Raw genomic sequence first — 15,808 nt, forward strand, 5'->3', positions numbered from 1 at the left:
GATTCTTCGCTGGATGGCATCTTCTCCATTTCCCGAGCACCTATCTCTTCACGCCTAGGAAGGAGCGGAGCCAAGCTGAGTTGCTTCATGCTGGCAGCCTCGCACTTTTCTCCACCTTCTACAGCTCGCACCGCACCTTCTGCACACAGGTTCGTCTGGCTATTTCGACGGTGTGGGCTCGAGGGTTCGGTCACTGGCCCGAGTGGATACCGGCTACTGTTTTCCGTCACCAGGGACGCCGTCTCTGTGATGTTTGTAAGGCTTGAAGCGCTGGTGGTACGTCATTTTGATCAGCTGTGACCTCACTTGCCACTGGAAGCTACCAGTTTTCAGATGTGGACCACATTGCCGTAGCCCGCCCCACCACCCTCTGTCTCGAGCCCGTCGTTGTCTGCTCTGCCCCACTGGCTGCCTCCTTCACGTGTGACGTCCTGGGATTCCCGCTTCCCAGCACTGGGTGCTGGTCCATCTCCAGCCTCACGTCTGTCGCTACAGCCTGCTGTTCTGGTTGGGCCACCTCAACCGGCCACCTCGCCATCATCACTTCAGCCATAATCGCCGGTGGGTCCAGCCCCATCTCCTTTGCACTCTCACCTGCCTGCCGATGTCGCAGAAATGGCAACGGCACCCTCCTCCCCGCTTCTGTCGTCAAGCAGAGTGTAGTGTCACCATGCTTGTTTACTTAACTGTACGAGTGCAGGCCAGCCACTAGAGGCAACAACGTCTCAAAGGAAGGCCTCGGCGCTTGTTGGTGACGTCACGTCAGCTAGGCACGGCGAACGCCAGGTCTGTTGCAGGCAGAAACGCCTGGGCGTGCTTATCACTATAAATCTCTTATTTTTGGACAAAATGTTTGGTATTGTTTTGGATTCTGCAGTTTTATTTGGATGAAAGTTTTTCTTACTATCGTAAAGCTACAAATGAATATCATAGTTCTGTATTACTGAATCCTGTCGAAACAAACGTAGATCAATATGAGAAGATGCTTTGCCCCATTGCAAGCTTCGGAAATTTTACATTCAAGTAACCATATTTACTTGATCCATTTAGTTATCTAAACTTATCCCAACCCCCTTACAATTAACTCGTTTCTTTTATTTATTTATTTACTTTCGTTTGACATCGTCACTGGAAATATGAACTAATTTACATGTGTAAATGTCCAACTGTTGCCAGTCATTAGTTTACAGTCGGTTTCAACGAAAGGAATTCTAAACAGGAAACAAAATAGCTTCATACATCGAAAATACTGCTGAATTTTTTACATGCACACTAGGAAAGATAAATATTCCTCTCTTGCAACTGAAAGGAGAAACTTTATAAGATAAAAAAATTTTATTTGATAAAACAAGTATCTCTCTTTTGCCTCTTCTTCTGTCCCCCACCCGCTCGCCCAACGTGTACAATCGCAAGCTACTTCATTAACATTCAGTGCTCCTCATCCCATAGTTAACCAAGGTACCTAAAGATACAAACGTAACTTCCTCAGATTTACAAATAAGGTAAAGAAGCACGAATTCTGTTGCTGCTGGACCATGAAGTTGTTTTTGTATGTCAATCCTTAAAACAGGTGGAAACTTAAGTTCAGGAGTACACTATTTGTTAAGAAGTGTAATGAACTGCTCAATTAATTGATTGCAGAAATCTCTCAGAACAATGTGTGTTGGTCAACTACCGCCAATAGTTTCACATTTTCCTGTGTCAGAGAGGGAGACACCACCATTATGAGTATGCCTGCAACAGACGTGGCGTTCGTCGTGCCTAGCTGACGTGACGTCACGAACAAGCGCCGAGGCCTTCTTTGAGTCGGTGTTGCTAGAGGCCACCTGTGGGAAGCACGCACATGCTGCCCCGTCACTCGCGTGTACATACGGGCGCAACAGTGCTGACTCACTCTCAACATGTTCTTTTGGTCTGTACTGCTCACATCACTTGTTCTGTGTATCAGCTATATTGCACCTCCTTTATGATTCTTTTGTTACACGTGCACTCACGAGAGGTTTATTTCTATTGTTGTTCAGAGGTTTGTGAATAAGGCTATAGTTGTGTTACTCGAATCGGTTTTGTATATTGCTTAGTTACTACAGTATGATTCATAATAATGATTAGACCCTACTAAATAAGCATTTATGCAAATCCACCCAATAGGTGACTTTTATACTATCACTAGTTGGTTTTATTTGTCTCACAGTGCAGTGAGCTACAATGAACATGAAATTCAGTAATTCTGCCAATTTGAACTTTGGTCATTTATTACATTTCTCACTCAACATGGGAACAGAGCTGCTGAAGGTCAGTGTTAATTTTGTTGAAATTAAAGCGTGATAACCATTTCATGAGCTCATAGTACCGTGTTCCATTGCTAGAGATGTGTGGAGTTGCCACATCTAGCATCTCCACTTACGGTTTCAGAGAACGTGTAAATATAAAAACAATACAAAATTGTCCCTGGTGCGGATTCATAGAGACCTTACACAAGTACTGAGTTCGAGCAACAGTCCGTAGAATACTATCATTCCAGTTCAGCCACATCAAAAAACTTAAAGCAAATGATTTCGTGCAGCTTTGCTGAAGTACGTGTCTTACACTGCCATACCCAAAATACAGACAATTTGAAACTCGTTTAGCATGTATTTGACAAGTTACCGGTACCTGATTTTGTGTTTGGTGTCCACCACGTCGAGTGCCAGTTCGTTTCTCACTGATGTAAAGATAAACTCTTTGATCTCTCAAATGGTGAAACTTTTTTGGGCATTTGCAAAAAGTTTGTTTTGTGCTACCAAAAGTGGACGGTATGAAAATATGAGTACACAAATTATTCGAATCACAAATAAATTTTTTATTTTCTTTTGTACCGTGTGTTTCGACTGTGAGCCTCAAATGTTTTTCAAGTAAAATCTACTGTTCACAATCACATTTATGGATTAGCAATAATATTGTGAGCGTCCGTGACTGTCGATTAGCACTGTTATTATTAGCAGTGGGCGCTTCAGTGCTTTAGTGCATAACTTGACTCCTCCGACATCCCTGAAGGATTTCCTTCAGGAGGGAATCTATAGAACACTACTGGTATATGTGGATTAATTGATGAACCAGCAGAGTTTTCAATCTGACAATTTCTAATTATCGATATCATTACAACTACAGCTATAATTCGTTTCTGTAAGATATTTATGAATAACTTCGCACCAAGAAATGTTCATAGTCAGTTTCTAAGAATGCAAAGCATTATGGAGTTACGGTATTACCTCTGTCGCCAAACTCTGGTTGGCGCCATTAGCGAGCAGATACCGGACGACGTTGTCGTGATTTTCTTGAGCTGCCATGTAGAGCGGAGTGAATCCATTCTGCGACTGCACATTGACTGCAGCACCATTTGTTACAAGCAGTTTCACAACTTCCTCTTGACCAGCTGGAATCAGTAATTTTTTCAGGATTAGATTTGTGTGGGTCAACAGTTTTGTAAACATTACAGGATTCTACATTGAGCAGAAAACGGTCATACTATTTAATCGTATGGGTTAACAGTGCAATACCTTATACAGTTAGAAACTGTGGCACTAAATAAACATCTTTAACATCTCGAAACCCTTGTCAGATTTTTAGTGTTAATAATTAAGGTTATATGTTGAAGGCGAGAGATATGCATTCATAATCGAGAATACAATTTTTTCAGAAATTGGTGAATACTTAATTCTGAACCAGAACACTTACGAAATCGATTGTGAGTGGAATAAAGATACCTTGGTGTAATTTTTTGTTGCGACTGTCTGCTCCCAACACAGTTAGTTTTCCTAACTTAAGTAATATAATAACACAAAATACCTACGGATGGATGACTTTGCTTAGGTGGTGCTACTTCCTCATAAAGCAGCACATGGAACATGCCAGCGTGCAGCGGCGTCTAGTAACCCGCTAACAACGCCGCTCATTCGTCGGCGGCGCGCTCGCTGTAGTATAACAATCCTTACAATAGTTCCTGACATTAGCCTTCACACATCGTTGTTGTGGTCTTGAGTCCAAAGACTGGTCTGCTGCAGCTCTCCATGCTACTTTATCCTGTGCAACCTCTTCATCACCGGGTAACTAGTCATTCTAAATCCTTCTGAATCTGCTTACTGTATTCATCTCTTTGTTTCCCTCTACGATTTTTACCCCACCCCCCCTACCCCCTAGCTTCCCTCCGGTGCTAAATTGGTAATCCCTTCATGTCTTACCAACCGATACCTTCTTCAAGTCAGGCTGGGCCACAAATTTGTTTGCTCCCGATTCTATTCAGTACCTCTTCATTAGTTACCCATGTAATCTTCGGCATTATTCTGTACCCTCACATTTCGAAAGCTTCTAGTCTCTTGTTTAAACTATTTATCATCCATGTTTCACTTCCATGCATGGCTACACCCCATAAAAATACTTCCAGAAAAGACTTGATGTTAACAAATTTCTCTTTTTCAGAAACGCATTTCTCGCCATTACCGGTCTAAATTTTATATCCTCTCTACTTCTGCCGTCATCAGCTATTTTGCTGCCCAAATAGCAAAATTCATCTACAACTTTAAGTGACAAGTTTCCTAATCTGATTCCTCAGAATCACCTGATTTAATTCGCCTACATTTCATTAGTCTTGTTTTGCTTTTGTTGCTGTTCATCTTATATCCTCCTTTCAAGAGCCTGTCCATTCTGTTCGACTGCTCTTAGAGAATTACTAAGTCATCGGTAAACCTCAAAAGTTTTTATTTCTTCTCACTGGATTTTAATTCTACTCCAAATTTTTCTTTTTTCTTTTTTTTTCCTTTACTGCTTGCTCAATGTACAGACTGAATAACATCGGGGATAGGCTACAACCACGTCTCACTCTCTTCTCAATCACTGCTTCCCTTTCATGCCCCTCAACTCTTATAATTGACGTCTGGTTTAAGTACAAGCCGTAAATAGCCTTTCGCTCCCTGTATTTTACCCCTGCTACCCTCAGAATTTCAAAGAGAGTGTTTCAGTCAACATTGTCAAAAGCTTTCCCTAAGTCTACAAATACTATAAACATAGGTTTGCCTTTCGTTAACCTATCTTCTACGAGAAGTCGTAAGATCAGTAATGCCTCACGTGTTCCTACATCCTATGCTGCCTCACTATTTCATCTCTCAAAGCTACCCATCCTTCTTCTACTACATTCCTTTCCCTTAATATTGTCAATCGTTCCCTAACACTCCCTGTGAAACACTCAACAACCTCTGGTTTTTTCAGTTCATCCAGGTCCCACCTCTTTAATTTCTTAACTTTTTGAAATTTCATCAGTTTTAATCTACCGTTCACAACCAATAAATTGTGACCAGAATGAGATTTTCACTCTTCAGTGGAGTGTGTGCTGATATGAAACTTCCTAGCAGATTAAAACTGTGTGCCGGACCGAGACTCGAACTCGGGACCTTTGTCTTTCGCGTGCAAACCGAGCGAGGTGGCGCAGTGGCTAGCACACTGGATTCGCATTTGGGAGGACGACGGTTCAATCCCGTGTCCGGCCGTCCTGATTTAGGCTTTCCGTGATTTCCCTAAATTACTCCAGGAAAATGCCGGGATGGTTCCTTTCAAAGGGCACGGCCGACTTCCTTCCCCGTCCTTACCTAATCCGATGATACTGATGACCTCGTTGTTTGGTCTCTTCCCCCAAAACAATCCAATCCTTTCACGGGCAAGTGCTCTATCATCTGAGCTACCCAAGCACGACTCACGCCCCGTCCTCCCAGCTTTACTTCTGTTAAGTTTGGAAGGTAGGAGACGAGGTACTGGCAGAAGTAAAGCTGTGAGGACGGGGCGTGAGTCGTGCTTGGGTAGCTCAAATGGTAGAGCACTTACCCGGGAAAGGCAAAGGTCCCGAGTTCGAGTCTCGGTCCGGCACACAGTTTTACTCTGCCGGGAAGTTTCATATCAGAGTACACTCCGCTGCAGAGTGAAAATCTAATTCTGAAAAGCAAACTATATTTAAACTTTTTTCCGGTTTCTTTAACGAATATTATTTCAGTGTTCAACGATCTCTAATCTTTTTTTTACCTCTTCGCTACTGCTCTCCAGTGTGACTGTTTCCCCACACTAGAAAAGTGATCTATGTTACTGTATGTCAAACCATATTGGTACGCCCCAATCACACGTGCGCGTGAAAATCTGGTGCAAAATAATCCGAAGATGTGCAACTAATTTTCACAAGCTACCTTATTTTTATGCGAAGCACTTTTACTTCGCCTTTCCCCTATTCTGTTCCAGGTGGTGGCAAGAACGTCTATTGAGACTCTGTACCTGTTCGTTTCTCTCCAGTTTTACCTTCGTGCCTTTTTTGCGTACCAAATATATGTTCATTTTCTCTTCTAGGATACTTGCTCTTACAATAAATCACACCGTCATACACAACGTCTCGCTTGTAACGCCTGCCACTGGGGTTGGAGGAGCACCTAAGAAACCCGTGTTGAAGCGATCAGGTTTTTTCTGAGATTCCACAATTAAGTACACCACTGGCCATTAAAATTGCTACGCCAAGAGGAAATGCAGATGATAAATGGGTATTCATTGGACAAATATATTATACTAGAACTGACATGTGCTTACATTTTCACGCAATTTGGGTCGCATAGATCCTGATAAGTCAGTACCCAGAACAACCACCTCAGGCCGTAATAACGGCGTTGATACGCCTGGGCATTAAGTCAAACAGAGCTTGGATGGCGTGTACAGGTACAGCTGCTCATGCAGCTTCAACACGATACCACAGTTCATCAAGAGTAGTGACTGGCGTATGTGACGGGCCAGTTGCTCGGCCACCATTGCCCAGACGTTTTCAGTTGGTGAGAGATCTGGAGAATGTGCTGGCCAGGACAGCAGTCGAACATTTTCTGTATCCAGAAAAGCCCATACAGGACCTGCAACGTGTTGTCGTGCATTATCCTGCTGAAATGTAGGGTTTCGCAGGGATCGACTGAAGGATAGAGCCACGGGTCGTAACACATCTGAAATGTAACGTCCACCGTTGAAAGTGCCGTCAATGCGAACAAGAGGTGACCGAGACGTGCAACCAATGGCAACCCATACCATCACGGCGGGTGATACGCCAATATGGCGATGATGAATACACGCTCCCAATGTGCGTTCGCCGTGATGTCGCCAAACACGGATGCGACCATCATTATGCTACAAACAGAACTTGGACTCATCCGAAAAAATGACGTTTTGCCATTCGTGCACCCAGGTACGTCGTTGAGTACACCATCGCAGGCGCTCCTGTCTGTGATGCAGCGTCAAGGGTAACCGCAGCCATGGTCTCCGAGCTGATAGTCCCTGCTGCTGCAAACGTCATCGAACTGTTCGTGAAGAGGGTTGTTGTCTTGCAAACGTCCCCATCTGTTGACTCATGGATCGAGACGTGGCTGCACGATCCGTTACAGTCATGCGGATAAGATGCCTGTCATCTCGACTGTTAGTGATACGAGGCCGTTGGGATCCAGCACGGCGTTCCGTATTACCCTCCTGAACCCACCGTTTCCATATTCTGCTAACAGTCACTGGATCTCGACCAAATCGAGCGCCAATGTCGCGATACGATAAACCGCAATCGCGATAGGCTACAATCCGACCTTTATCAAAGTCGGAAACGTGATGGTACCCATTTCTCCTCCTTACATGACGCATCACAACAACGTTTCACCAGGCAACGACGGTCAACTGCTGTCTGTGTATTAGAAATAGGTTGAAAACTTTCCTCATGTCAGCACGTTGTAGGTGTCGCCACCGGCGGCAGCACTACGTAAATGCTCTGAAAAGCTAATCATTTACATATGACAGCATCCTGTTCCTGTCGGTTAAATTTCTCGTCTGTAGCACGTCATCTTCGTGGTGTAGCAATTTTAATGGCCAGTAGTGTATTTGTGACAAGTAAGAATAGAAATGTCATTGGTTCTCTTTTCACTCGCAGCAATTTTATCTTTCGTTCATTAATCAGACTTAAGCCACAAAACTGAACAAACTCATTCCTGAGATAGACCGCTTTTCTATGTGAATAACACCGAATATTGGAGAATCTATATTACTATGCAACTGTTCCGGGACCTGGAACAAGTTGCAGGTTTCCACGAGCAACAAATATTTGATTTCAATATTTTGCATAATTATTGACCGAACCGCGAAAATTTAAAATGCCGTCATAATTTACTCATTAACAGGTATAATATTACGTTTATGTGACAAGAATTGCAGCTAGGAACAGTGCATACATCTTGCGGCAGCGTAAATCACTACACGCAATACGAAGATTTTATTCTTCCAGTATCTGCGAATGAGAGCACTTGGTGAGTTGCAATATTTTATCATGTAATTTCACACCTTTTCTCACAACAGAATGATGAAAGGTAAAATTTTTATCGTTGCTGCATTTTCACTGTTCATGCAGTTAAGACTGCCGCATCAGGCATGACGTTTTATATTGTTACTTTTTTTACTAAAAATACTATTCGCAACACATTTTTCAGACAGTATCAACATATAGTACCGAATGTACTGCAAAATTATACAGGGTGATTTTTTCCATCGTGTACGAACTCAAGGGATTGATCGATGAGAGGATACGGAACAAAAAAGGTTTAGTGAACTTTCGTCCGAAAATGCATGGTTTCCATGCTAGGGCCCATTTATTCAATAATACACTGTCACAGAGACTGCGGTCTAATACGCGCTGCAGCGTGTAGTCGCAGTCACAGTATGTGCTGAAAATGGTTTTAATGTGCCTCAACGCATGCGTATGAGCGCCGTAGTCCACATCGGCCAGGCTGTATCCGAACAGTGTCAAAGGCAGCATGAATACGCTGCTCCAGTCTCCACATGCACGCTCTGCATGCACGATACTTTTGAAATGGCTCCATAACCAGAAATCGCACGGGTTGAAATCTGGTGAACGAGCAGGCCATGCAAATGGTCCACCTCATCAGATCCATCGATCAGGAAAGACACGATAGAGCTGCATCCGGACGGCAACGGTGAAGTGGGCTAGAGCACCATTATGTAGCAGCCACATAACCCCTCGAATCATCAATGGCGCTTCTTCCAGCAGGGGAGGCAAAGCCACCCGCAAGAAACGCCGACAGTTCCGGCCTGTTAGGCCACATGGAAGGAAGGTTGGTCGCAAAATTCGGTCGCCAATCGTCCCGGCTCACACATTCCCGCTGCACCGATGCTGATGATTCGCTGTCACGATACCACTGGGGTTCTGCATACTAGCTCACAGATGGCTGTTATGAAAGTTGAAGATATCACTCCACGTAAAGGTGGCCTCATCTGTGAGCAGGATGGGTGATACAAATCCCAGAGTCGTGGTTTCCTGGTGAAGAAATCAGTGATAAAATTGCTCTCGATGTGGAAAGTCTGTCGCTAGTAAGCCCTGCGCACTCTGTAAGTGACAAGGGTAATAATTGTTTTGTTGGCAGAAGAGCCAACACCGTGTTACTAGAGGAGGCCGAAATGCACGCACTTTAGCTCACAGAGGCTGGCGTGAGGTTGGAAGAACTATACTGACGTGAGGTCTGGAACATGACAAGGAATTAGAATTCAGAAAGCGGACGTAATTAGTTTGATACTTAACTTTAATCCATTAATGATGAACGTCGCTCTTGACGGTACATGATTCACAATATTGTCTGTTCAGAATTCATTCTAATTACTGAATAGGGCACCTTGCTAGGTCGTACCAAATGACGTAGCTGAAGACTATGCTAAACTGTCGTCTCGGCAAATGAGAGCGTATGTAGACAGTGAACCATCGCTAGCAAAGTCGGCTGTACAACTGGGGCGAGTGCTAGGGAGTCTCTCTAGACCTGCCGTGTGGCGGCGCTCGGTGTGCAATCACTGATAGTGGCGACACGCGGGTCCGACGTATACTAACGGACCGCGGCCGATTTAAAGGCTACCACCTAGCAAGTGTGGTGTCTGGCGGTGACACCACAACTGTCATGGAGAATGTTCCACACGGTCGCCTGGCTTACTCTGTACTGGCGGGCCAACTGCCTGGCACTGACACGGCGGTCGCCTTCCATAGTGTTAACAACATTTTCTTCCCAGCCTGGTGTCCGAACGTTTCGGGCACGTCCATCATGATTTCTTGCTTCCTGAAACGACCCTGTTCCAGACAAATAGCGAAACGCTGTAGCAAACATTGAATGCTGTGGCTATTGTCGGCGGGGATAGGTCCCCTGACACAACCTTGCTGCTGCCGCCCGTTGCCATTTGCCATTCCATAAGTAAACATCATACCGGCAAGCTCTCGATTCGAATACAGAACCATTGTGTATAACACTGTACCACATCCACTACAACGTGAGTCAGCAAGAGAATTGAATCGGACACAACGTTACCAATTACTGTGGCAGGAGAGGCCTCTAGGGCATGGCGTATGAGGAACAGTACCACCCTCTAGGAGAAAACCATGCATGCTTTAACTGTGGCTGCATTGTGCAGTCTCTGCAACAAAGTATGACTGAATAAATGGCCTCTAGCATGGAAACCATGCATTTCCGGACATACGTTCATCAGGCCTTTTTTGTTCCGTATTCTCTCATCGATCAATCCCTAGATTTTGTACACGGCGGAAAAAATTACCCTGTATAATTGTATGACACATAATTCAACAAATATATAGTCATAGACAGTGAGATGCGTGAAAAACTAGCTTTTGATTAAAAGCGGAGCGCAAGTTACCTAAACTATTCTCATCCAGTGTTTGGTAATTAGAGCACTTAGCGATTTCCAACACACTTTAAACATAATTTCAAACCTTTTCTAAACTTTACATCGCTTACATGATTAAAGCCAAATATTAAACACAGTAACTCATCTGTAAAGTAATCACAAGTTTTAAGCTGTTTTATATTAGCGAGTTCGATTATTTAAGGAAATGGGGGCTCACTGGTATACTCTGGACCACGGTGAACACATACAACATTCAACAACAGTGTCTGTTATTTTATGATCCCCTCAAGGTTTTTACCGCCGGTGGGTCGTTAACTGACATTTCATTATAACAAATCATACCAAGAGTGACGTGTTTGCGATGAATCTACGATGCGCCGTTGCCTTTAAACAACATACTGTCATAACACTTATGCTATAAAACAAAAAGAACAAAATGCGACGAAATCCAATATGGCATCTCCCATATTTTTCATACGTCGAGTGCTATAGACTTTGGTGGGCGCATCGAGTAACATCATTTTTACGCCACTTCATGGTAAGCTTCTAGTGATACTAGCTTCTCCCAATAGGAGGGAGACAGTTCTTGTTGTCCTCAATAATACAGTGTACGACATAATTAAATTGCTGAAGACTACGGACTCTCAAGGATATGATGGAGTGCCTTGAAGAATATAAAAGTACTGTGATGCACATGTTAGCTCTGTACTTAGCCATATTAATAATTTTTCCTTTAAGAATGACCCAGTTTCCTGAACGAATGAAGTACTCCGAAGTGAAGCCGCTTTATAAAAAGGTAGAAAGGGATAATGTAGACAATTTTATACCTATTTCTATGCCATCAGTGTTTGATAAAGTTACTGAAAAGGCTGCATATGTAAGGATAATCGATCATTTTATATCACATAATTTGCTATCAAATGTACAATTCGGCTGTAGAAGTGGTTTAACAACTGAATATGCTATATTCTCTTTTCTCTGTGAGGTACTGGATGGATTAAACAAAAGTTTTCGGAAGATAGGCTTTTTTTATTTAACTAAGACGTTTGATTGTGTTTATCACAAAACATTGCTCCAGAAGTTGGGCCACTATGGAATATGGGGAGTAGCTCACAACTGGTTCACCTCTTACTTTAACAACAAATGGGAAAAGGTCATTGTTCACAATGTTGAGAATGGCTGTGATGTAGGGTCTGAGTGGGGCACTGTCAAATGGGGGGTGCCCCAGGGATCAGTCTTGGGGCCATTAGGGCCATTCCTGTTCCATATTTATATAAATGATATGCCCCCTAATATTACAGATAACTGTAAAATATTTCTGTTTGCCGATGACACTAGCTTGGTAGTGAACGATATTGTGTGAAAAATTTGGCTGTATTTAAATAGTGCAGTTGATGACATAAGTTCATGGCTTCTAGAAAATAAACACAGTAAGACACAGTTTCTAACACACAGGTCAACAAAACCCGATGTTTTAATTTCATAGAAAGGGCACATGATTAGTGAAATGGAACAGTTAAAATTTCTAGGTGTTCAGATAGATAGTAAACTGTAGTGGAAAGCCCACGTTCAGGATCTTGTTCAAAGACGTAATGCTGCCACTTTCACTATTCGGACGTTAACTGAAGTAAATGATCGTTCGACACGAAAATTATTCTACTTTGCTTATTTTCATTCGCTTATGTCGTATGGTATTATATTTTGGGGTAATTCTTCCCATTCTCGAAGGATATGTTTGGCTCAGAAATGGGCAGCTCGCGCAATAAATGGTGTAAGTTCGCGAACCTTTTGTCAACCCCTGTTCACTAGTCTGGGTATTCTGACACTGGTCTCTCAATATATACAAGGTCAGTCCTAACTATTGCCAACAAGAATAACTCTGAGAGTATGATAGGAGCTGAGAAGTTTGTGGAACAAAAGTTGCATGGGCCATAATATGACGTTGGTTTTTTGGTGCTAGGTGGGGTCGCTTCATGATGTCGATAAATAATAATAATAATGTCGTGTGGTGAGGGCCTCCCGTCGGGTAGACCGTTCGCCTGGTGCAAATCTTTCGAGTTGACGTCACTTCGGCGACTTGCTTGTCGATGGGGATGAAATGATGACGATAAGGACAACACAACATGCAGTCCCGGAGCGGAGAAAGTCTCCGACCCAACCGGGAATCGAAACCGGGCCGTTAGGTATGACATTCCGTCGCGCTGACCACTCAGCTACCAGGGGCGGACATGATGACGATGATGATCTTTAGTTTGTGGGGCGTTCAACTGCGCGGTCATCAGCGCCTGTAGGTCGCTTCAGAGATATGAAGGTCAACTTTGTTTTTCTAAATGGGATGCAGTAGTTTGGTACTTATTTCCTGATAGCGGCTATCAAGACGAATCCAATGATGTGTAACAGTAAGGTCTTTGAAGGTCAACGAAGGTCACAAAGGTGGCATGAGCGTCCATTTACAGAAGGTTTTCGAAGTGATGACCATTGGTATCAATGCATTGCTGCAATCTTCTCATCATGGATTGAGTGGTATTCCTTATCACATCGGCACTTATCGAAGCACATGCTCTGACAGTTTTCTTGGAACGTCTCTATAAACCATGTCTTTTACGAATCCCCACAAGAAAAAATCCAGAGGCGTCACGTCTAGCGAACGAGCTGGTCGCGACACATCTCCTCCGCGTCCGATCCAACGATTTGGGGATTGTTTCTGCAACTCATTTCTAGCCGTCAGCGAAAAATGTGCCGGATGCCCATCGTGTTGATACTACATTCTGTTCCTTGTTCCTGAAGGTATTTCTTCCAATAACAGATGTAATGTTTCTTGCAGTATTGTGGTGTACTTCCTAACATTAAGATTTCCTTCGATGAAATAGGGGCCTATAATTCTGTTGTCCAGAATCCCACACCATACATTCACCGACCACATTTGGTGTGCAACTTGCCGCAGCCAACATTGATTTGCAGTTGCCCAGTAATGCATGTTATGAAAATTAACATTTCCACGGTTCGAGAATGTAGCCTCGTCAGTAAATAAAATCAAATTAATAAATGTGTCATCCCTCTGAATCTGAAGTTGAGCCCATCGGCAGAATTCAATGCGACGCATACAATCCGTACCAGTTAATTCATGTTGGAGTCTGATGTGGTAAGGATGATATTTATGGCGATGCAAAACATGTACAACACTACTCTGGCTAATGGCAGATTCCCTTGCGACTTGACGCAAACTAACATAAGGATCTCGAACCACAGTGGCAAGAGTACCAATTTCCGTTTCCTTGTTAGCAACTGTCCTTTGCCGGATATGTATCCGATGCGTTAAAGATCTAGTTGTTCTCAATTTATCATACACGTATTTGAATGTGTGACCTGTATGGTGAGTACGTTGAGGATATCTTTCAGCGTATAAGTCTCTAGCTCTAGCTGAATTTCGTTGGTATTTACCGTTATCATTCACATTCGCATGATTTGACGATAATAGTCTTACCGTTCCTATTAGTGTTGTATTGCGAAACCGTCGAATGGTGTTTACATATCAATGGCACGTTATATGAATACGCCGTATTCGGCGAATATTTACTATTTGCACGGTATACGAGAGAATTGTCAGAGCAAATGGTTCAAATGGCTCTGAGCACTATGCGACTTAACTTCTGAGGTCATCAGTCGCCTAGAACTTAGAACTAATTAAACCTAACTAACCTAAGGACATAACACACATACATGCCTGAGGCAGGATTCGAACCTGCGACCGCAGCGATCGCTCGGCTCCAGACTGTAGCGCCTAGAACCGCACGGCCAAATTGTCAGAGCATGTGCTTCGATAAGTGGCGAAGTGATAAGGAATACCACTCAATCCATGATAAGAAGATTGCAACACTGCATTGATACCAATGGTCATCACTTCGAACACCTTCTGTAAATGGACGTTCATGCCACCTTTGTGACCTTCGTTGACCTTCAAAGACCTTACTGTCACACGTTATTGGATTCGTCTCGATAGCCGTTACCAGAAAATAAGTACCAAACTATAGCATCCCATTAAAAAAGTTCATATCTCTGACGTGGCATCACCTAGCAACAAAAAACCAACGTCATTTTATGGCCTCCGTTGTCCCATGCAACATTTGTCCCATAAACTTTTCACCTACTATCATACTTTCAGAGTTATTCTAGGTGGCAATAGTTAGTGACTCGCCCTGTATATTCTTTACTGTCGTTCCTTGTTAACAATATAAGCTTATTCCCAAGAATTAGCAGCTTTCACTCAGTTAATACTAAGCAGAAATCCAATCTGCATTTGGATCCCACTTCCTTGACTCTTGTGCAGAAAGTTGTGCAGTATACTGCTGCATCCATTTTGAATAAGCTTCCACAAGAATTCAAAAATCTGAGTAGTAATCCACGCGCTTTCAAGTCCAAACGGAAGAGTTTCCTCATGAGTAATAATTGCATCTTTGTTGAGGTCAGAAACGTGTTTATTGAGTATAGGCATTGTGGACTAATTAAAGGTCTGTGTAAAGTTTGTCAGTGTTTGAAGAATATATTGCAATTATAAGAGACTTCATTCGTTTCTTTCATTTTTTTACACCGTTTAAGGCTAGTTGACCAAACCCCTCCTGATCATTCAATTTCTATTTATAAAAATATGGCAGTAGTTGTTGCAATTAGTCCATGCATTGCACTCTGCATGCATCGCAGTATTGCTCTTGAAATATTTTAGCGTGTTGCTGATCACCCAACTGCAGCAGCAAGACGAGGTAAATTGTCTGTTGCGCACAGGAGCATTGCAGAACAGTTGTTAGGAGACGTTAGAGAATTTTTTTTAGCTCTCAGCCAGATAATAGAGAATAAATTTTTTTATAATTCGTACGAGTAATAATAATCTTCTGTCCCTTTCTTTTTGTTTGGTACTCAATCAGAATTCCATTATTGCCAGAGACGCAACGTCACACACATGTTTCCGTACGTCTTTTAAAACAATTACGACGCTTTTCAGTATAACATTAAGAAATGTTCGGTTTTCATGCCGGTTCAATAATACTTCGTTACTACGATACTTCTGCGGTACCCTTTCGTTGACGACATCTCCTAT

General features: G+C 43.0%; 1 protein-coding gene across 1 annotated transcript in view; it reads right to left on the minus strand.

The window, feature by feature from the left end:
• Positions 1-15,808, minus strand: part of LOC126471256 (ankyrin-3-like) — a 636,759-nt gene that overhangs the window by 312,548 nt on the left and 308,403 nt on the right. The window contains exon 4 of the mRNA XM_050099375.1: positions 3,249-3,412. Within this exon, the coding sequence (XP_049955332.1) occupies positions 3,249-3,412 (164 nt within the window). The remainder of the gene's footprint in view (positions 1-3,248; positions 3,413-15,808) is intronic.

This window comes from Schistocerca serialis, chromosome 3 (genome assembly GCF_023864345.2).
Source record: "Schistocerca serialis cubense isolate TAMUIC-IGC-003099 chromosome 3, iqSchSeri2.2, whole genome shotgun sequence".
Taxonomy (NCBI): Eukaryota; Metazoa; Arthropoda; class Insecta; order Orthoptera; family Acrididae; genus Schistocerca; species Schistocerca serialis.